The sequence below is a fragment of the Cephus cinctus genome, unplaced genomic scaffold, assembly GCF_000341935.2.
Source record: "Cephus cinctus unplaced genomic scaffold, Ccin1 Ccin1_scaffold0351, whole genome shotgun sequence".
NCBI lineage: Eukaryota > Metazoa > Arthropoda > Insecta > Hymenoptera > Cephidae > Cephus > Cephus cinctus.
In genome coordinates this window covers 49745-68351 of record NW_014333043.1, presented here as the reverse complement: position 1 = coordinate 68351, position 18607 = coordinate 49745, and the positions used below count along the sequence as shown (strand labels likewise).

Below are 18607 nucleotides of genomic sequence, written 5' to 3'. Positions count from 1 at the left end.
TTCCACGGTGGGAGATGAGAGCCTAGTTTAAAATTCAATAAGATGAATCGACTCGACTCGCGGGATGTCAGTTTCGACAAAAGACAAGTTTTGCATATTTTTCTTTGTCCCTCCCTTCCTATCATTGTATGCAGTATAAAAGTTTGTTCCAGTTAAAGTGCACGAGCAGCTGGTTCTTTTGTCTTTTCTACAAATTTAAATTTGTCAAAGTTTTTAAAAAAAGCTCCAACAGTTTCAGCTAATAATTCAATGAAAAAATGTCTAAGTTTGAATAAGGTCTTTAAACGGAATATTTACATAATTCTTGACCTGATGGCAAAGGAGAGTTCATCAAAGTATTTAATTGAAAAAAATGAGCTATTCAACTGCAGCGACTTCACATAAATGAATAATCAGAAAACAAATCTTAAAATTATTCCATTACGAGATATTCTACAGAAAGTAACGTTGCATTTAAAAAATTTCTGTTCGATGGTCCCCAGGTACAAGTAACAGGGCACCGCGTGTTAAATAATATAGAAAAAAATAACAGTTCCCTATCTTGGCTACTTATCGGGTAGTATATCTTCTGTAAATATGTATACTGTAGTATCTTCGTCACAGTCATATGAAGCGTGCAAATGCAAAGTCTCGCTTTATGTCCTTCCAGAACAAGTGCAGCATTAAATTAATTAAAACTTAATTAATTTCTTAATTAAAAATTAATTTATCAGTCTATATATCTTTGTAGAGTTCACACTGGCACCGCAGTAACAATTCAATTCACGGATAAGGAAACATTCGTGGCTTCCGTTCAAATTGCATTTTAAACAACGCGCAACGAGCATCGCAGAAAGTACGAAATTCGTGATCAACGAGTGCGTACAACCCAAGTGTATTTTTTCTTCAAAATTTCCATCATTTTTCTTTCCATCCATTTCCTCTCACTTCGCCTTGGCAAAATTGTACATTACAACGATGACAAACGCATAGTCGTTTTTCTACAATAACGCACGTAACTCACAAGCACAATAAATGACCAGTCGTGACAACGATGGCTGATACTTGTATCCTGTGAGCAAAGTAACATCGAGTAGATAGATGTAATTGTAGTAATAATGTTAGTAGCATTAGTAGAAGCAACAGTGGTAGATAGTAACAGTGGCAAATACTAGTAGTAGGGCTAGTTCAGATTATTTTTTTTTAACCCATTCGAGACGACGATTTTTTTCGTACACGGTCCCCAGGAGCGAAATTTTTTAGATGTAGATAATTTTTAGATTTTTTGGTACACAGTAAAACCAATGCCAAATTTTGTTTTCCTGTACTTTACGTATTTCATTAGTTCCAGAAAAATCTTATTTCGACGACTAGTTTACTCAGAACTGATAATTGCACATTACTGTTATTGCACACACGGTGTGCACATCGGTCTCGAATGGGTTAACGCAATGTATCGGCCGTTTGACTTTAATGTAAAAGCGAGCTTTTGCGTCTACACACCCTATATAAATTAATCGAACTACGAAGTATATATATTATTACATGTACAAATTATACGTTACATTACGATATAGTATATAGTGTAATATATTGTAAACGTAGTCAAATTTAAATTTGGCCGTTTAGTGCCTTAAGGCAGGATTGTCAAGTGGCGTTTTTTCCTTGGGGATCGCTTTCTTTTTTTTTTTGTATTTTACCTTTCGTTTTTTTATATTCTTAGGGGAGGAAACATACGTGATTGACGCACGGCCGACTGAATATATTATATACGTACCCACCGGGGACACGATATACATATATGTATATATTACTCATATTAAGTACTTCATACGTTGGGAGAACACGAGAGTACGTATTTCCTTCCTGTTTCACATATTAGAAGTGCAACTACATATACGTTGGGGAAAAAGAGTCGCGTGACTAGGAGTACCTTGGCGATAATAATAAAAAAAAAATAATAATAATAACAATTAATAATGTTGTCGTCGCTCTGCGAATATGCTTAATGCTTATCACAAAGTGGATCCCAAGGACTCCGACAACCGCTGACCCACGACATATTTAAACCGGATGCGAAATTACGCTACCGTGTCTCTCTTTTAGGCTTCTTTGTAGGTAGCTTTAAGTATATTGTGGCTCCGGTCGCGGAAAAAAAGATTTAAAAATTTAATCTAGAAATTCATTTTTGGCTAATTACGTACTCGATAACTCGCCTCTATAATTTAATGATCGTCGTTTATTCGCGTAGATTTTTAATGTGTCATGCGGTAGTAAATTTCTAGGTTAAACTTATATTTATGGATTAAGAAAACTTTGCGATTCGTATAATAAAACTTGTTCAGCACTATGTGCTTATATGGTATATATGTGCATATTCACGGTTATTAAGGAGATGGTTCCGTCTATTTGAATTCTGTTAATTCTTATGATAGAACCATCTTCAGGTTGTACAGTGGTTTTGAATAACCGTGTATATCAGTCAAGTATATGAGGTATATATATATATATATATAAGAAGAAAAAACGATTACAACAAAAAGCGATAGGATTTTCTCAAGCCCCATGGAAAAAACGCTATATGGATTCCTGCTAACCGATATCAACTTTGCTTTTTTAAGGTCTATTACGCATTTTGAAAGTTGGCTGCTTTTCAGAAGCCGCACTAATTCTTTGCACATTTCTATAATGTGATTGCTAGATGGATAATTTTTTTTTCTTTTTGGGAGGTATATGATAGAGAGAGAGAGAGAGAGAGAGAGTGCGTGCGAATAAGAGAGAAAAAGAGAATACAAGCGTGTCTGAAGTAGTCTAGTAACTTGTGCGAATCGCGTGGCACAAGATTACTACTGGTAACACTTTTATCTTAGCAAGTGTAATTAGTTTTATCGATTTTCAAAGATATCCTTTTCTTCCTCTCATTCGTTTTCCATTCATTAACAGCAATTACTGAATCTACTCACGTAGTGAAAAAAGATACCTACCTTCCACGCAAATTATTTCCCAGGACAATCGAAAGGTAAAAAATATGTGTGAAAAAATTTCTTTCTCGGCCATAAATGTTGTGAACAAAAAATTTCGAAAAACTAAGAGTAGGAAAAATTTTTCAAGTCTGAAAGTATGCGAGAGATACGTTTTTTTTTTTCATATTTACAAAGAAAAATGAAGGATTACAATACGAAGAAGGAAAGGATTTCTGATTTGCGTGAAAGAAAATTGTATACGCGCGCGTCCGTATTATCTAAGCGTGTTTTCTATCCCTTTCTTGTCCATTTACCCCTCTCCTTCTTATCTATAACCACTGTTACACTTCTGTATGTACACGCTACCAACTCCCCGACACCTTTTCAACCGCTCCGTTTCTTTCTGTACGTATTGGCGTTCAAAAAACTATTAACCCATTTGGGATCTATACTAGAACTCTTATAACGACTGAACTTCACTACTTATCTAATTTACTGCTAATAATCTCGACAACCTGCCATAACATATCATGGACTGATATATACGTGTATATTATATATGATATACCACATATGTATAATCGAATCAATACGCCTTTTGCGTTGTAACGGGAGGCATTTTCATGGACCGTTTTTTTGTCGTTATTTTATTGAATTCCGTTATTGGTTTCTTACGAGAATCGCGAACGAGGAATGCCACGCGAAAGATTGAGAGAAAGAGAGAGAGATGCAAGAGAGAAAGAAAAAATGGACATAGAAATATAGGAATACTTAAAGAATTTTTATTACTTCAAATTTCAAAAATGGACATTTCTCTCGGCCGAAATTTCCATCTAGTTCGTTCATCGAAGTAGAGTATTTCGTTTTACTGTATTTATTTTACTTTTTTAAACGAATCAGCATCCAACGAATGATAACGATAACCAGAGTTCTCTGAACGGTACCGATGGCTTATTACACGTGTTCACTCGTTACGCAACGCTGCGGCACTCGGGACGGTCCCGAATGGGTTACAATAAAACTGTGCACAAGAAACAGCAGGTATTCGTGTTCTTCCTACGTACAATTATTATTATGATTAAAACTATCAGTTCCAAGATAGTACCCAATGTCTGTGAATGAATCGAGAGATAATAAGGGAGTTTGCGTGGGAATGACAAAATAAAAGGATTTAAAGGGATGTATCAAATAGAAAAGCGAAAATGAGCAAAGGTAATAAAATAGTCTGATAACCGATGTAGCAATATCTTTCCTTAAGGAAGTCACGATTCGTACACGTAGATTTTTCATTTTGACTTTTCTTTTTTTTTTCCATTCCTTCACGTTATTCGGATCGAGCAATCGGTCATCCAGTCAGATTAATATAGAGGGAACGCGGCCCCGTATTTATTTTAGAGAGGAAATAAGAAAAAAGATACAGAATGGGATAGAATCAGGAGCGTCATTACCAGGTGTTTAACCAATGCCGAATATGCAAATGTAAAACGGGCTACAGTATAAGAGGATAGCGATGTACACTTTACGTGCGCATCGATGCATCAAATACATACGTACATTATATTAAAATAAATAGACATACGCATCGTGCGTTCAATCACGAGAGAGCCAAAGGAACACGACCTGCACGAGAGAAATAATTATTCCTAATCAAAAATCCTGCCATACCGTCTTCCAAGACAGAGACTATGAACATTGATAAGCTAGTGTAATATTTATGTACCTTAAAACAGTAAGTTAAATTATTGCCTTATGTTACGTTACGTTTAAGTGGCGATAGGGAAAAGAAAAAGGATACAGACTTCGATATTGATACGGACGGACTATTACGATAATCGATATCGTAATTGTTAATTGTAATTTTCGTTTATCGTCTTTGTTTCCTTTTTATTTTCTATAGTTTCTCCCTCTATCTCTTTGTCTCTTTCCTTCTCTTTACTTTCCTTGCTCTTTTCGTGGGAGAAAAACGCATAGAGCTTTAGTTAGGTCTTGTAGGTTGTAAAGCCGTATAGTTGGCTCCTTAGGGTGTAAGATTACCGCCGCGAGGGTTGGCAATGTAAATTTAAAAATATTTTCACGGCTCGAGAGTTCATTGATATTTTGTAGACTCGTACATTTTTTTAAAATCTTCTCTTCGATGTTCAATTTTTTTTTTGACGAATCTAATCGCACAGTGGTTCCTCGTTACGTTTTTACTACTGTTTTTCGACACTGTATCTTTGATGTGTATTTTAATACAGGGTGGCTTACGAATCAAGACACTGCACGTTGCCTAGCCAAGGGAATCATGGAAATTCTTTGTTCTTCTTTGTATTTTTTTTTTCTGCATCCGTTCAAACGAACGAGGCGCAGTCGACGCTCCGCGTCGGGTTGGTCCAGATTTTACGATGGATCTTGAAAAAAATATGGGAATTGACCTGTGGGGAACGGTTGGTTTGGATGATTTTCATATTTTCTTACATTCGTCTTTTTCCACTGTTCTTCCATACTCTTCACTTTGTGACTCACGTATCGTCACATGCTCTGTCACGGTAACACAAAGTCTTGATAAACGCCAACCCTAACACAGAATATAATGCATAACGTTAATTTAGTATTGCCGCTGAGTATTACAACTAGTCACATAAGCCAAAAGTTTGTTACTCTCACAGAAGTTTTTCGTTTTTTTTTTCAGTTTTGTAATAAAGAAAAGTGTCAAAACCCCACGCGAAAAATTATTTATTTTTTTTGTCATCCCTATCCACCACTTTCCTAGTGTATTTCAGTAACTTTTTCTTCATTCTACGAGGGAAATCGTGTACGCCTTAGGGTCGCATAGAATTGTCATTACTTAAATTTGGAAACATACGGAATCTTGATAGCTATAATTATACACATGTCTAAGATGGATTTTTGTGTCAAAGGTTATCCCTCCTGGCGTATAAGACGAGAGCAGTAGAGGGAGGCTGTTCTCATAATTAAAAAATCTGAGTAATGCATCGTTCTATATAGAGACAAATAATCACTGGTTCTTCACGTATGATGTTACAAGGTTGCGCTACAATAACGTTTTACTTACGTAAGTAATCAGTGGTTAGCAATTTCGGTGACCATTTTTTGAATTCATAAAAAAATTATATATAAGTATTTTTGATTTTCGTTTCTATCGAAATATACAGTATAGATGTATCCCAATTCAAAAATGAATTACCGGATGTATCTTTGGATGTAAAAGATTGAAAATTAGATTTTCGAACCGAAAATGAAGAAACTGGGAGATTGGAAAAGTAAACGTGTTAAAAATCATTTCGAATCTCATATCAACTAATTCCTGCTTGGTCATTTATACCATTTGGATTTATGGTACACTTTGATATATACATATGAGAACCTCTCGCGATTATTGTCACAAAGGACAATAGAGCTTCACGCATGAGATATTTCGTTGGAAAGATTTTTTATGGATTGCTGGAAAATAAAAAAATTTACTATGAAAAAAAAATACAAAAAGAATGCCTGCGTTGAATTTATACAGTATTTATCATTTGTTTGTACCAAATAAACTTTCTCTACTAAATGGTCGTATAATGGTAAATGACTACTTAAGTATGAGTAAATCTATTATTTTATTATTATATTTTATCGGCAGTCACTTTTCTTTGCAAATCGATGTCTTATACGACATACTGGAATTTATCAACCAGAATCGACTCAACGCATACGGAATGTCTTAGGATAATTGTGTACTTAAATGTTTTGATGATTTAATGCAATTTTTTAAATAATATAAAACTAACCTATAGTCAACTCTATTATTCCAGATCAGCAGCTATGCCATTCTATTCGTATAAATTAGTCGATCAAGAATGTGAAACCTTTCTGTAATGAATGCGTAACTCACTGCTGTTAGTTCATTCTCGATAACTAGCAGCTTTATATGACGGCCATGACTAAAGATTATTAGAAACTACGTGCGCAATACTCGTGGAACTATTTGATTCAGTATTCAACCTGCATCGTGATACCCTACCCTGCATCATGGGACACCGTTATTTGATTATCATAAAGCAAGTTTGGCTAACGTTTTTTAAATGTAAAATTATCTAACAAAGAATATCATAAATTTCATGATAAATATTTCGGAGTAAACAAATTTTCAAAAGTTCTAAGTCAGATTGTTTGATAACAAATTTCTCTTTCTCAGGTGTTTACTGCCGATATAACCCGATAAAAGATCATTATCCATGCAGTGATTAAATATTCTAGATTGGAAAACTATTGACTGGATTGAACATTCATTTTCCTTTAGTATATCTTTTATTAGATGTAAATATTAAAATGATTTATTGTATTTTAATTGGATATTAATTTATGATCGTATGAATTTGACATAATAACAATAGAAATAATAATTTATAATTAATTTTATAGGGGTACTTGATTTAATTGCAAATTTTTTTTATAGGAGAATATTAATTGCCATCCAGTAGCGTTGTTCTGATTTTCATAGATTTTGGGATAAGATATCAATATAAATGCTGAATTTTTCGTGATAATTTAAACATTTGCCAAAATGAAGTTTCTGTACTCTTATTATATTTTGACTATCGCAACACTTCTGATCGTCGTTCGCTGCTCCGCTTCGAAAAGTTGCAGCAGGAACAGCACGGATGGTAAGAAATAAAAAAAAAAAATACAATTTTTTGTTAAATTTCTCCTTCCCCATAGAATTTGCAAATTCTCACGTGGGCCTCATAATCTCCCCCATGCTCTCGTCAAGTGAAATTCGCAGGATTGAGATTTATTGGACACACGCGAATCTTCAAAGTGGCGACGTAATTGCTTTATACGACGAAGAACCACGTGAAGTTGCTACTGCACTGTACAGCTTTGAACCACACACCATCAACGGCATTTTGAAAACTAGACTTCAAGCCGACTTTGTACCCACTTCGAATCTCACATTTGAACGTCAATGCTTAAGTGAGTTTACTTTGAATTTTAAATATTTGCGCAAGAGAATAATTAACATTTTTTTAGAATACCACGTCGCCTGGTTAAGAAACGGTGTCATTCGAAAAACCAATTGCTTAGAGACAAGACCCAATTGGCTAGCGCAACGTAAGAGCACCTTGGGGTCTGCTAGGATTCGTGATCTCTTCCTTCCGGGAACCCACGACTCTGTCTCATATTCAATTGTTCAATCTCCTACTAATGATAATATTATTGATAAATATGTTATCGCACAGGATGAAGATGTCCTTGCTCAACTTATTTACGGAATTAGATATCTTGACATCAGAGTCGGTTATTATCCCCTCTTAAACCAAGTCTGGTGGGGAAATCATGGTATAGTAAATGTAGTTCCTCTGCAAACAATCATTAATGATTTGAAAATATTTTTGAATAACACAGAGGAAATCGTCATATTTGACGTGCAAGAATTTCCTATAGGTAAAGTCATTCCGTTATTTATTCTTTGACAGTATATATAATCATATATTATATATATATAATATATTGATATATTAATAAGGTAATGTATCCTGAATGAATTGGATGGATTACACATACTTTTTTTGTTCCTAAGGATTCGGCAGTGATCTTTCAATTCATCATAAACTGGTTGCTTATCTTGAGAAACAGCTCGGTGATTATCTTCTTCCAAAATCATACGGATGGTCCACCACTTTAGATAATATCTGGGCTTCTGGTAAAAGATTGATAATAGGATATGATCAGAGTAGCGTTGTGCCACTTTATAATTCTATATGGCCATGTGTTACACATCAATGGGGAAACGTTAGAAGTGTTTCTGCACTCTATACATATTTGAACAGAATAGAGACTGCTGCAATGAGGTACAATTGTGATTTTAATTGTGAAGTTTGTATAAAATCATTTTTTTAATATAATCGTAATGCTCTTTACAGTTCATTAGTGGTTAATCCGAGATCAGCAATGGCCCAAATGACACCTAATACTTGGGATGTTATTTTGGACCGACTGGGAGGTTTAAGAAAAATGGCGAATGATGTTAACATCAACGTAACTACCTGGTACGCAACTAAATGGCACAACTCTGCGAACATTGTGGCTGTAGATTTTTTCAAGGGTAGTGGAATTATCGAAACATCCATTGAATGGAACGATAAGAGATTTTCGTCATGCTGAAAAGGGTTTAATGACGAGTAGATTACTGTTATTGTACAAACACTCATAAAGATTGATGATTAAATCATTATTATTCGTACTTATTTACTGAATGATTTCTTCGAAGGAGAAATTCTGTTACTCTTTTTCTGATCAAGAATGAAAATGAGATTTAATTTTATGCAATTTTAGAAATTCTCATAATCTCTCAGACTATTCACATTCTCTTTAGTCGGTTCATAATTCTAAGCATTTTTAGAAAAATTTTAGATTTTTTCTTGTGTCTCTTACGCTAGAAGAGTCACGATGAACAGCTATATTTTATCGTTAGTCACCAATGTATATTTTTTTCATGTGACATCCTCACCAGTTCCGGCGGAAACGCAAATAATACTATGTTCAAGGTGACTGCGAAACACGAAATTATCTGTTACACTATATCATTCAATTGAAGTTTCACGTATGAGAAGATTATTTTCGCATGTTAGATCAGTATGCGAATTATTGTAGACAACGCCAGTCGATAATAGAAATTTGTGATTGATAACAGTGTGTTTATTTGAGATTGTATACTTGTCATATAATTTATTCATAAAAATGGGGGTGAAAGGAGAAAGTAAACAAGTATTTTTTAAAGCAATTTTATTGTTATTAATAAATTTATTTATTATTAATGAATCAGAATGTGATAACTGGTCCAATAGTAATATAAACGAAGTGGGATTTGACAATCCTCTGTTTTGTATGGATAATAAAAAATGTATCTCAATCGATCATTGCCCCGAAATGCTCGGCCTAATGAATCAGAAGGCACTTCCTGTTCACAGGTAACAGAGTGGTAATTGCTGTATAAATTTCTGTCAATAGTAAATGTGTTTAATAACTAGATTTCGCCAACTGATTTGCGGCTACCTTGGTACCTTTCCGAAAGTTTGTTGTGAAATAACTAGGGATATAACAAATCCAATTTTTGAGTCACAAAAGCCAGTTTCGAAATTGTGGCCAGACTGGAATTGTGGAAAAAGTTTAATTCGAAGTAACTTGGAAACATTGGGAACTTATCCATTCGTAGCACGTATTGGATATATTAGTGAGTTTTTTTAGGATTATAAATTAATAAAAATAAAATAAATTATTGATCCTATAGATACTGCGACTGAAGAAACTAAATATCCTTGCAGTGGTTCAATATTAAATGATAGAACTATCCTGACAACAGCAACTTGTGCATTGGCCACTACAGATACGTATAAATTGTACGAGATTCTTTTCAGATTGAAAAAAAAAAGTAAATACGTAGTTTATACACAGTTTATAAAATTTATTATATGTTCTAGGAACTCCGTTCTTGTAGGAGACTTTAATTCTCAAACAGATCCAGATTGCAATATTCTTTTCTGTGGTCTTCCTGCGCAAACGCATGAAATATCTTACGTAGTCAAACATCCGGAATTTGATGCACAAACTTTTCGGAATAACGTAGCTCTATTACGACTGAAAAGTTCCATGAACTTTACTGGTAAGTGAAAAAATAATTGAAAACCAATGCATATGTGATGGAAAATTATTTAATGAGACATTTTTAGTTACAACGCAGCCTATTTGTATTTCAACGGATCAAGAATATTATAATATCGGAAGAACTGCAAATTTAATTGGATGGGGTAAAATGTCTAATGAGAAAGGTACTATAAGCATTAGAAATAATTGTTGTTTTTTTACTACATTATATTCTTTATTATAGAGAAAGAATTAGAGCAACAACGTCTAACTATGAAACTGTTAGCCAAAGAGGATTGTTCTAATTATCTAAAGCGTGGATTGTCAGTAGAATTATGCGCATTAGGAGAACAAGAACCCTGCTCTGGATATAGTGGTAGTCCTTTAGTACAAAAACACGGAAATACATATATTCTGGTAATAATAAATTGTTGGATCAGTCATGCTTACTTCAGCATAAAATTAATAAAATATTAATTGAAATTTTAGGTAGGTATGTTATCGTACGGCTCTGACTGTAACAAACAGAATTTGCCATCCGCTTTTACAAACGTGCAAGGATATGCAAGTTGGATTATGGAAAACGCATAATGAAAAAATTTTAATTTGATATTACTAGTAGATAATTTTATTTACATAAAAATATATTCAATAGAAATATAAATTCTTATAGATATTATTATATACATATTGAAATAAACCTATTTGCGTTTGAAAATATTCAAATATTTCCCCCGAGCCATTTCCTTTGTTTCTTCTAGTCCAAGTTGATACGCTAAATCATGAAGTTTTTTTACCTCTGCTATAAGACCAGTGGTCGTTAGGTTCCCCAATTCTGAAATTTATTTATTTTACATAGAGTCTTCTCTTATAATAGTAATATATTTCTGTATTGTTAAAAATAATGATAACATACGATGTAAATGATTGATGTCATCTGCAGTAAGTCCTGATGACCAGGAAGGTGGTTCAGTCGGAGGGGAATTTTGAGCAATGAACTCATTAATACCTGGAACTTCATCAGTCGCTGACGTAAAATAATTTTAAATAAACAGAAGAGCAAGAAACATCCCTTAATGAACTCACTTGGTTCAGGCCATAGATCTGGGGAAGCACGATCCAATTTTTCCAAACTCATTAGACTATCCTCCACGCAACTCAAGTCTGGAAACACAATGTACTAAAAAAAATGCCTACTTAAATAATCAGTAATTTTCCATAAAACTTATGTTAAGCATTGTTTCATGGCAGCTCGTTTATAATTAACAATGTACATATAACCTCCAAGAACGTATGTTGCCTGTTTCTTGATCAATATCAATTCAATCGATGAATTTTTTATGTAAATACATTTCTCTCACTATACAGTAAAGTACAATAATGGCATTTAATTGTGCCTGGTCAAGTAACAAAGAAAAAAATTTGAAAATTACCTGTTTGGCCAGCTTCGGGTTCGTCAGTTGCCATCTTACTTGTCATGAACTGGCTTGAACTCTTTACTTGCCAAACATTTTAAAATCATATAATTTTAATTAAACAGGTAATTTATGGCAAAAAATATAAAAGAAAATTAAGGAATATTCACATACCAATATTACTAACAAACGTTCAACGATTGATATGGCTGTGAATTCCGAAAAATCGTATAATAATCCCGCCACTAGTTTTAGCGCTCTTTGTGGAACGCAATGGCGTAGTAATCAGTAGTGATCATTTGAAACGAGAACTGACACAGGCGCTTTCTTCAAAACTTACCTTATTGTATAGAATCATATAGAACTTAGATCGAAGTATCTTCAAATGATTTTTATAGTAATTTATTAATATTGCGTTAGCTGTCTTACAGGTAACAATAATAATGAATATTAATATAAATGTATGGTAAGAACACGTGGGAACTTATGCAATGGAATATAGATGTAACTTTTGATAGTATTATTCTTGTTTTCCGTTGATTTACAGATTAGATTTATTCCTTCATAGAGAATATCTAGGAGGAAAGAAAAGTAATATGGAAACTCCGGAGGAATTTATATTTCCATTTCCACCTTACGCAATTCAAGAGGATTTTATGAAGAATCTGTACTTTTGTTTGGAGAATGGTAAATTAGGGATCTTTGAAAGTCCTACTGGAACTGGGAAATCTCTTTCTATTATTTGTGGAGCATTAAAATGGCTCTTGGATCATGAGGAACGTCAAAAAAGTGATTTGATTGAAAAAATCCAAGAAATAGATAGCAGCATAAAAGAATCTGAAAAAAAGGCTGACCATGACTGGTTCTTTGTACAATCTAGCCAATTAGAATTTGCTGCAGAGAGAAGAATTCTTCAGCAGAAGCTAAATATGATTATAAAACACAACGAGAAACGAGAAAAATTAAAGGAGAGGGTTCAAAATAATAAAGAGAATAAGAAACGGTATTACAAACCAAAGCCTGGCAAGTCTAAGGATAGTCTAAAGGACATTGATCAGGATTCAAAAGAAGGAGAAGCCAAGAATGATACTATTGATGAAGATTTTCTTTTGGATGATTTTCTTGAACATTCTGATAGTTCAGAAGACGAAGACACTCAGGAAGATATTTATAAAAATAGTAAAATATACTTCTGCTCAAGAACACACTCCCAACTAAAACAATTTGTTAGTGAACTAAAAAAAACTCCTTATTCTGATAAGATTGCCCTAGTACCACTGGCTTCAAGGTGATTACCGTTGATTACATTTATTAACTAAATAGATATTGTACTATAACTAATATGCTTGTGAATAATTGCAGACAGAATTATTGCATCAACAAGGAAGTCAAAAAACTTAAACATGTAAATTTCATAAATGAGCGTTGTCTACAACTTCAAAAGAAATGTACTACTGCCAAAAAGGAGAAGGATCTCAAAAGATTAAAATCCTCCACCTGTTGCCCATATATGCCTGGTGATCAACAAAGGCTGATTGCAGACATTTTATCAGAGGTCCAGGATGTAGAAGATATTGTTCAAAACTCTCAGGAACTGAAGACTTGCCCATACTATGCTACCAGGAATTCCATTCCAGACAGTCAAATTATCTTAGTGCCTTACAATACTATTCTCCACAAAAGTACCAGGATTAGTTCAGGAATTGATCTTAAAGGAAATATCCTGATAATCGATGAAGCACATAACTTATTAGAAGCTATTGAACACATACACAGTGCCATGATCACAGGCAGGAATGTATTGCATTGTTACAGTCAGCTTACACAATATCAGCAAAGGTAATAAAATAACATACAGTATCTTATATCGTATTAGAATTTATTAGTGTAAGGTTTTTTGTTCTTACAGATATCAACACCTTTTTTCTGCTAAAAACGTTTTATATTTGAGTCAATTATGCTTTTGTCTTAAAAAACTACTCAAGTTTTTTGGTGCCACGGTAAAATCTTCTCCAGACGATGCGTCAGATCCCTCTAAGCAATCTACCAAATTTTACACAGTTGAGGATTTTGAAACTGCTTCTGAACTAGATACAATCAATATATTCGAACTCTTAGATTTTGTAAAAAACTCTAAACTCAATCGTAAACTGCAAGGGTATCTTGAGAAGTATGGTGGTGAGACGCAGATCCAAGAAGTTGAATTAAGAAAAACTGGTATTACAGCTTTTCTGAAAACTATTAAAGCTCACAATCTAGCCCGTTATGAAATGGAGGCGGAACAAAAGGAGCTGTTGTTTGATAAGGAAGTATCATCAAATCCTCTTATGACAATTGTTAGTTTTCTTGAATGCCTAAAATCTAGTTGCGAGGACGGTCGAATACTCTTAGTTCCTGGCAAGACTATAGGGCAAGGTGTCATGAAATTTCTTCTACTAAATCCAGCTGCTTATTTTAATGATATTGGTATGTAATTTATATTACATTAACTGATTCCAATCGATCAATCAATGATCCTATTAATAATGAATAGTTAAGGAAGCAAGGGCAGTGATTGTTGCTGGCGGAACCATGGAACCCATTTCCGATTTCAAAGATCGATTATTCATTAAGGCTGGTGCATCACCTGAGAGGATCATGTCGTTCTCTTGTGATCACGTTGTTCCTAAAGATAACATAATGACAAGAATAGTAACGCATGGACCCAATGCAAAACAATTTATCTTTACCTATGGAGAACGTGCAAGTCATTGCTTGGTACGTCACGATATCCATTGATTCCTTTTAATGAGAAATACGAATTTACATAACTATATTTCAGCTTGAAGAATTATCTAGAAGTCTTATAAATATCTGCAACGTTGTACCAGCTGGAATTGTAGTATTTCTACAGTCCTACACTTATGAGGAAGTTGTATATAAATACTTAGTAGACCAAAAATACCTGAACAAAATATCTGATAAGAAGCGTGTCTTTCGTGAACCGAAATACGCGAACCAAGTAAGTCATTGCGAAAATCCTTATTACTTTAAGCTTCTCCTCAACAATTATATCAAACCCGGTGAAAATGAATAGTTACTTTGGGATCGTAAAGAAAGCGATTAATACAAATTAATCAGTCATTTGAATTTGCATCAATTGTTTAACATAGGTCAGTCAAGTCTTAGAAGAATATGCTGAAGCAGTGAAAAATCCACAACCACCACAGAATGGAGCACTCCTTTTTAGTGTAGTCGGTCAGTAATAAACAATATGAACATTAATACTTAGTATGTATAATATTAATAAGACTTTTATTAAAAGGTGGTAAACTGAGTGAAGGTTTAAATTTTTCTGACGATTTGGGACGTTGTGTCATCGTAGTGGGAATGCCCTATCCCAATTTATTTGCTCCAGAAATTCGTGAAAAAATGAATTACCTAAACGAGAACGTTGTAAGCATCATTTTTTTAATGACATAAACTGCGAATGTTTGTAAAATATTATTTTATCTGCAGGGTTATAATACAGGAACCATGTACTATGAGAATGCATGTATGAAAGCTGTAAATCAGTGCATTGGCAGAGCAGTGCGTCATATAAATGATTATGCTGGCGTTATTTTACTTGATCAGCGTTACACCACTAAAAAGACGTCATTGCCAAGATGGATACAACGTTCTTTATCAGTCGACAATTCATTCGGAATGACGATACGTAATTTGGCTAAATTTTACTCAACGAAAAAGCATGCTGGTATGTAAGCATGCTCTTACATATATTTATTCTTAATGACATAATATTTATACGCTAAACGAATGAACATACATAGCATTAAGGTATTTATTTTGATATTTTTATTAAGGTTGCATATATACACATTAAGCGATCCCACAAAAAAGACGGCGTGGACGCATAATAATAATTACCTAATTTAACCTCAAAATGAAAATCCTTCATTCCAAGATGTATTCTCACGTGTTTAACTTTGAAAGGCTTCAGCTGGAACTTGTCCCACTTCATGGACCTGTCGAAACGCTGCTAGAGCCGCGTCAAAATTCCATTGTACTTCCTCTAAACATTTTCGACTCCATTCGGTATTCATGCCAGATTGTTGTCTCAGTGCCATTATCAGTTGTTCTTGTTGTTGCTCTAAATTCTTTGTTTCTTCTGGTATCGAGAGTAACGCCGGTAGCGACGCAGCTAGTTCCTTTTTCTGGGAATCTAGAGGATCGGTTATGTGTACTTGCTCATTACGGATGCAGTAGCCACTTCCTTGAGGAACGATGATCATCGTTCTATTAAAGTATCTCAATTGTGCTTTATCTCCATCTAATTCTCTAAATAATCCTGTCACTGTTACAACCATCATAGTTTTCTGAAAATTCATTTCAAAGTTATAAATATCCGATCAAGTATCAGTAATTCGTGTATGAAAAAAGAGTAATTATACCGTTAAGACACCCAGATCCATTGTGAAACTGTTGAGGTAGTGATGTGTTTTCGGCATTTTTGATATAAATGAGACTACAGGTAATCTGCCCTGTTTGAGTAATCGTTGTCGTTTCTCACGATCATTTACCCTGAATAAATTCCGGTTCTCCGGCAAGTAAAATGTAAATCTGTAACGAGAAAATTGGGTTTTCCATTTATTGCCTTTTTTAAATACGCCTAGTAGAAATATATTAAAACAATGCCCACCTGTGCGAATTATTAGGGGGAAAATGGATTGTTAAACTGAACGATGCATGTTCGTCATAAGCATCTAATAATGGCTGACGGTCATCGTTATCAAAAATTGTAAAGTACTGATGAAGAAACGTCGTCGCTACTTGTCGGGCGTCTTCATTAACTGCGAATGCCCTTTGACTTGGTGGCAACTTATGTCCTTCGGCATCATCACCGACGTCAAAAACTATAGGGGCAGGAAGTAAAATGCCGTCCTAAAGAACAAAATTATCCATTTTATATTTCAAATAAACCTACATAACCTTCAAAATACTTACCAATTTGAGTAGTTTAGGAAACCGCTTTCGAACATCACTATTTTGAAGATATATTATTATTATTATTTTCAAATACACTTATCTTATAGTATTAATGTTTGGGTTTACTCACGAAATATAATCTTCATTACGTTGTTTATATTTATTACAGAGAGGATTTCCAGCCAGTCGTAACTCTTCTAGTTTCAAAGGTTTCAAAGAGTCAGTGTCTCTTAAATCGCGTATCTGATGTATGAAAAATCAATATTTTATAACATTTTTTTTCCTACGATATTTCGGAGATTCATAAATATTTACCCGATTATCCCCGATATAGAGGATTTTAATTGATGGTAATTTTCGGCTTAATAGAGAACCTAATCTGTCGATGGCTTGTATTTTGTTTCCATCTAAATTTAATGCCTCTAATTGAGGCGTGTGCTCGACAATTATATCTATCACAAAGATAAGCATGGCGGTACGAGCTAGTGAGCAGAAGTAATCCTCGCACAGATCTAGTAATGTTAAAGAATAAGAAAGACTAATTTTGTTATATCATGCAATATGTATATTGTTCATGACAATATTTACCTGGCTCTCTATGAAATTGTGAAAGATCTAAAGCATTCGTGGCTTGGACAAATCGTTTTGCCATGGCTGCCTTCAGTCTTTCTTTGAAATTGTCATTCATATTAGATACAGGATATCCTGGTAAAACATTTACAGAAATTTTAAAACCCTCCTCGGTTGTGATCTTTTTATCACAACTCTGTAGTTTTAATGCTGTTTTGTAATCATCAACAAAGAAGCTAGCAGTATTTCCTTCTATTTTGTACTGTCGAAGAAGAAACTTTTGATTAACTATTTTTCCAAATATATGTGAAAATGTAGAACATATTTATATATACCATAATTGGAATGATTGGGTCCGGAGCAATATAACTCAATAAATTCTTTAAAATGAAGTCCTTGCCATATTTGTTTCCATAAGGAATAACTACTTTAAACCAACCTCCATCATCACGTAATCCCTTTTTATGATACAACCCACGTCCGCCACCATCTATTCGTCTAGATGGAGCAGGACTCCGACACCCTTCCCTAAAACCAATGGATTGACTATTCAAAAATCTATAAAGTTAACTAATAAGAACACCTTTCACATACCTTGCACTACCACCAACACCAACATTACCCTTAAATCGGATTCGCTTAGCATTAGGATCGGACATATCCACATCATCCTCTAAATGTATTTTAAGTGCAGTCTGTAAATTTTTACTCCGTCCACCCTTTGCATTACGACCTGTCCTAAAGGAAACTTTAGGTCTCGCTGGTCCTCGTACAGCCCTATCATCGTGATCTAGAAGAGTATTTGTATGACTAATAACAATTTACTCCAAAGGCATAACAAATAACATAAACACTGTACGTTCATATATTTACCAAAATATTGTTTTCTTTCTGGACTCCCATGTCTAGAAGACGTCTGACCAGTCCAACGACTACGACCTTTTGCCGCTTTCTTTGGCATTGTCTTCTATTTAATAAGGAGCAACATAAAATCCTCTTAGTTTACAACCTCTAGCGTGTTCCTCGCCTCAAGGATATACCTATCCTTGCATAGGAATATCCGTAAACAACCTCTAGTTTCAG

General features: G+C 34.1%; 6 protein-coding genes across 18 annotated transcripts in view; 4 read left to right on the top strand and 2 right to left on the bottom strand.

Moving 5' to 3' along the window:
* Positions 1-5972, top strand: part of LOC107267147 (insulin-like peptide receptor) — a 20810-nt gene extending 14838 nt beyond the window's left edge. The window contains exon 8 of one of the 2 annotated variants that reach the window (XM_025084388.1): positions 5843-5972. The gene's annotated coding sequence lies outside the window, so the exon portion shown is untranslated. Of the gene's footprint in view, positions 1-730; positions 5654-5842 lie in introns of those variants that run through there. The other variant, XM_025084387.1, reaches the window with a different exon arrangement.
* LOC107267155 (PI-PLC X domain-containing protein 1) lies at positions 5916-9844 on the top strand. 3 transcript variants are annotated; one of them, XM_025084404.1, is made up of 7 exons: positions 5916-5997; positions 6740-6985; positions 7387-7591; positions 7647-7901; positions 7959-8372; positions 8509-8779; positions 8852-9844. In XM_025084404.1, the coding sequence occupies exons 3-7, from the start codon at positions 7492-7494 to the stop codon at positions 9090-9092; spliced, it is 1281 nt and encodes a 426-aa protein (XP_024940172.1). In that variant the 5' UTR covers positions 5916-5997; positions 6740-6985; positions 7387-7491; the 3' UTR covers positions 9093-9844. The 3 variants fall into 3 exon arrangements, with proteins under 3 accessions (XP_024940172.1, XP_024940171.1, XP_015593954.1); XM_025084403.1 differs by having other exon boundaries at positions 7384-7591; XM_015738468.2 differs by having other exon boundaries at positions 6740-7244; positions 7384-7591.
* On the top strand, positions 9575-11229 carry LOC107267156 (chymotrypsin-like protease CTRL-1). The gene is made up of 7 exons (XM_015738469.2): positions 9575-9898; positions 9959-10161; positions 10219-10327; positions 10409-10590; positions 10658-10756; positions 10816-10988; positions 11061-11229. The coding sequence occupies exons 1-7, from the start codon at positions 9669-9671 to the stop codon at positions 11160-11162; spliced, it is 1098 nt and encodes a 365-aa protein (XP_015593955.1). The 5' UTR covers positions 9575-9668; the 3' UTR covers positions 11163-11229.
* Positions 11199-12298, bottom strand: LOC107267157 (protein lin-52 homolog). 6 transcript variants are annotated; one of them, XM_015738475.2, is made up of 5 exons: positions 12161-12298; positions 12005-12065; positions 11658-11751; positions 11488-11598; positions 11199-11406 (listed from the first exon to the last, which is right to left on the bottom strand). In XM_015738475.2, the coding sequence occupies exons 3-5, from the start codon at positions 11707-11709 to the stop codon at positions 11273-11275; spliced, it is 297 nt and encodes a 98-aa protein (XP_015593961.1). In that variant the 5' UTR covers positions 11710-11751; positions 12005-12065; positions 12161-12298; the 3' UTR covers positions 11199-11272. The 6 variants fall into 6 exon arrangements, with proteins under 6 accessions (XP_015593961.1, XP_015593956.1, XP_015593958.1 ...); XM_015738470.2 differs by having other exon boundaries at positions 11658-11735; XM_015738472.2 differs by having other exon boundaries at positions 11488-11586; positions 11658-11735.
* LOC107267149 (ATP-dependent DNA helicase DDX11) lies at positions 12036-17253 on the top strand. 5 transcript variants are annotated; one of them, XM_015738458.2, is made up of 10 exons: positions 12036-12111; positions 12534-13274; positions 13349-13825; positions 13896-14452; positions 14520-14743; positions 14808-14987; positions 15139-15223; positions 15291-15421; positions 15485-15722; positions 17124-17253. In XM_015738458.2, the coding sequence occupies exons 2-10, from the start codon at positions 12583-12585 to the stop codon at positions 17144-17146; spliced, it is 2607 nt and encodes an 868-aa protein (XP_015593944.1). In that variant the 5' UTR covers positions 12036-12111; positions 12534-12582; the 3' UTR covers positions 17147-17253. The 5 variants fall into 5 exon arrangements, with proteins under 5 accessions (XP_015593944.1, XP_015593947.1, XP_015593943.1 ...); XM_015738461.2 differs by lacking the exon at positions 12036-12111 and adding an exon at positions 12280-12417 and having other exon boundaries at positions 14529-14743; XM_015738457.2 differs by lacking the exon at positions 12036-12111 and adding an exon at positions 12280-12417.
* LOC107267151 (nuclear RNA export factor 1) lies at positions 15796-18607 on the bottom strand. Its single transcript, XM_015738463.2, has 10 exons — positions 18398-18607; positions 18119-18314; positions 17860-18052; positions 17543-17786; positions 17270-17466; positions 17085-17197; positions 16973-17009; positions 16668-16909; positions 16420-16588; positions 15796-16344 (listed from the first exon to the last, which is right to left on the bottom strand). Exons 1-10 carry the CDS (start codon positions 18483-18485, stop codon positions 15949-15951), a joined length of 1875 nt encoding a protein of 624 aa, XP_015593949.1. The 5' UTR covers positions 18486-18607; the 3' UTR covers positions 15796-15948.

Coding starts and splice junctions, on each gene's coding strand:
- LOC107267156 (XM_015738469.2), top strand. CDS start 9,669: ATGGGGGTGAAAGGAGAAAGTAAACAAGTATTTTTTAAAGCAATTTTA. Junction 10,757..10,815: donor TAAAATGTCTAATGAGAAAG/GTACTATAAGCA, acceptor TCTTTATTATAG/AGAAAGAATTAGAGCAACAA. Junction 10,989..11,060: donor ACGGAAATACATATATTCTG/GTAATAATAAAT, acceptor TTGAAATTTTAG/GTAGGTATGTTATCGTACGG.
- LOC107267157 (XM_015738470.2), bottom strand. CDS start 12,050: ATGACAAGTAAGATGGCAACTGACGAACCCGAAGCTGGCCAAACAG. Junction 11,736..12,004: donor ACCCGAAGCTGGCCAAACAG/GTAATTTTCAAA, acceptor TTGTGTTTCCAG/ACTTGAGTTGCGTGGAGGAT. Junction 11,599..11,657: donor AGATCTATGGCCTGAACCAA/GTGAGTTCATTA, acceptor ATTTTACGTCAG/CGACTGATGAAGTTCCAGGT.
- LOC107267151 (XM_015738463.2), bottom strand. CDS start 18,485: ATGCCAAAGAAAGCGGCAAAAGGTCGTAGTCGTTGGACTGGTCAGACG. Junction 17,467..17,542: donor ACAATTTCATAGAGAGCCAG/GTAAATATTGTC, acceptor TAACATTACTAG/ATCTGTGCGAGGATTACTTC. Junction 16,589..16,667: donor CCCCCTAATAATTCGCACAG/GTGGGCATTGTT, acceptor TTCTCGTTACAG/ATTTACATTTTACTTGCCGG.
- LOC107267149 (XM_015738458.2), top strand. CDS start 12,583: ATGGAAACTCCGGAGGAATTTATATTTCCATTTCCACCTTACGCAATT. Junction 14,453..14,519: donor TGCTTATTTTAATGATATTG/GTATGTAATTTA, acceptor AATAATGAATAG/TTAAGGAAGCAAGGGCAGTG. Junction 15,224..15,290: donor ACTCCTTTTTAGTGTAGTCG/GTCAGTAATAAA, acceptor TTTTATTAAAAG/GTGGTAAACTGAGTGAAGGT.
- LOC107267155 (XM_025084404.1), top strand. CDS start 7,492: ATGAAGTTTCTGTACTCTTATTATATTTTGACTATCGCAACACTTCTG. Junction 7,902..7,958: donor ATTTGAACGTCAATGCTTAA/GTGAGTTTACTT, acceptor ACATTTTTTTAG/AATACCACGTCGCCTGGTTA. Junction 8,780..8,851: donor ATAGAGACTGCTGCAATGAG/GTACAATTGTGA, acceptor TGCTCTTTACAG/TTCATTAGTGGTTAATCCGA.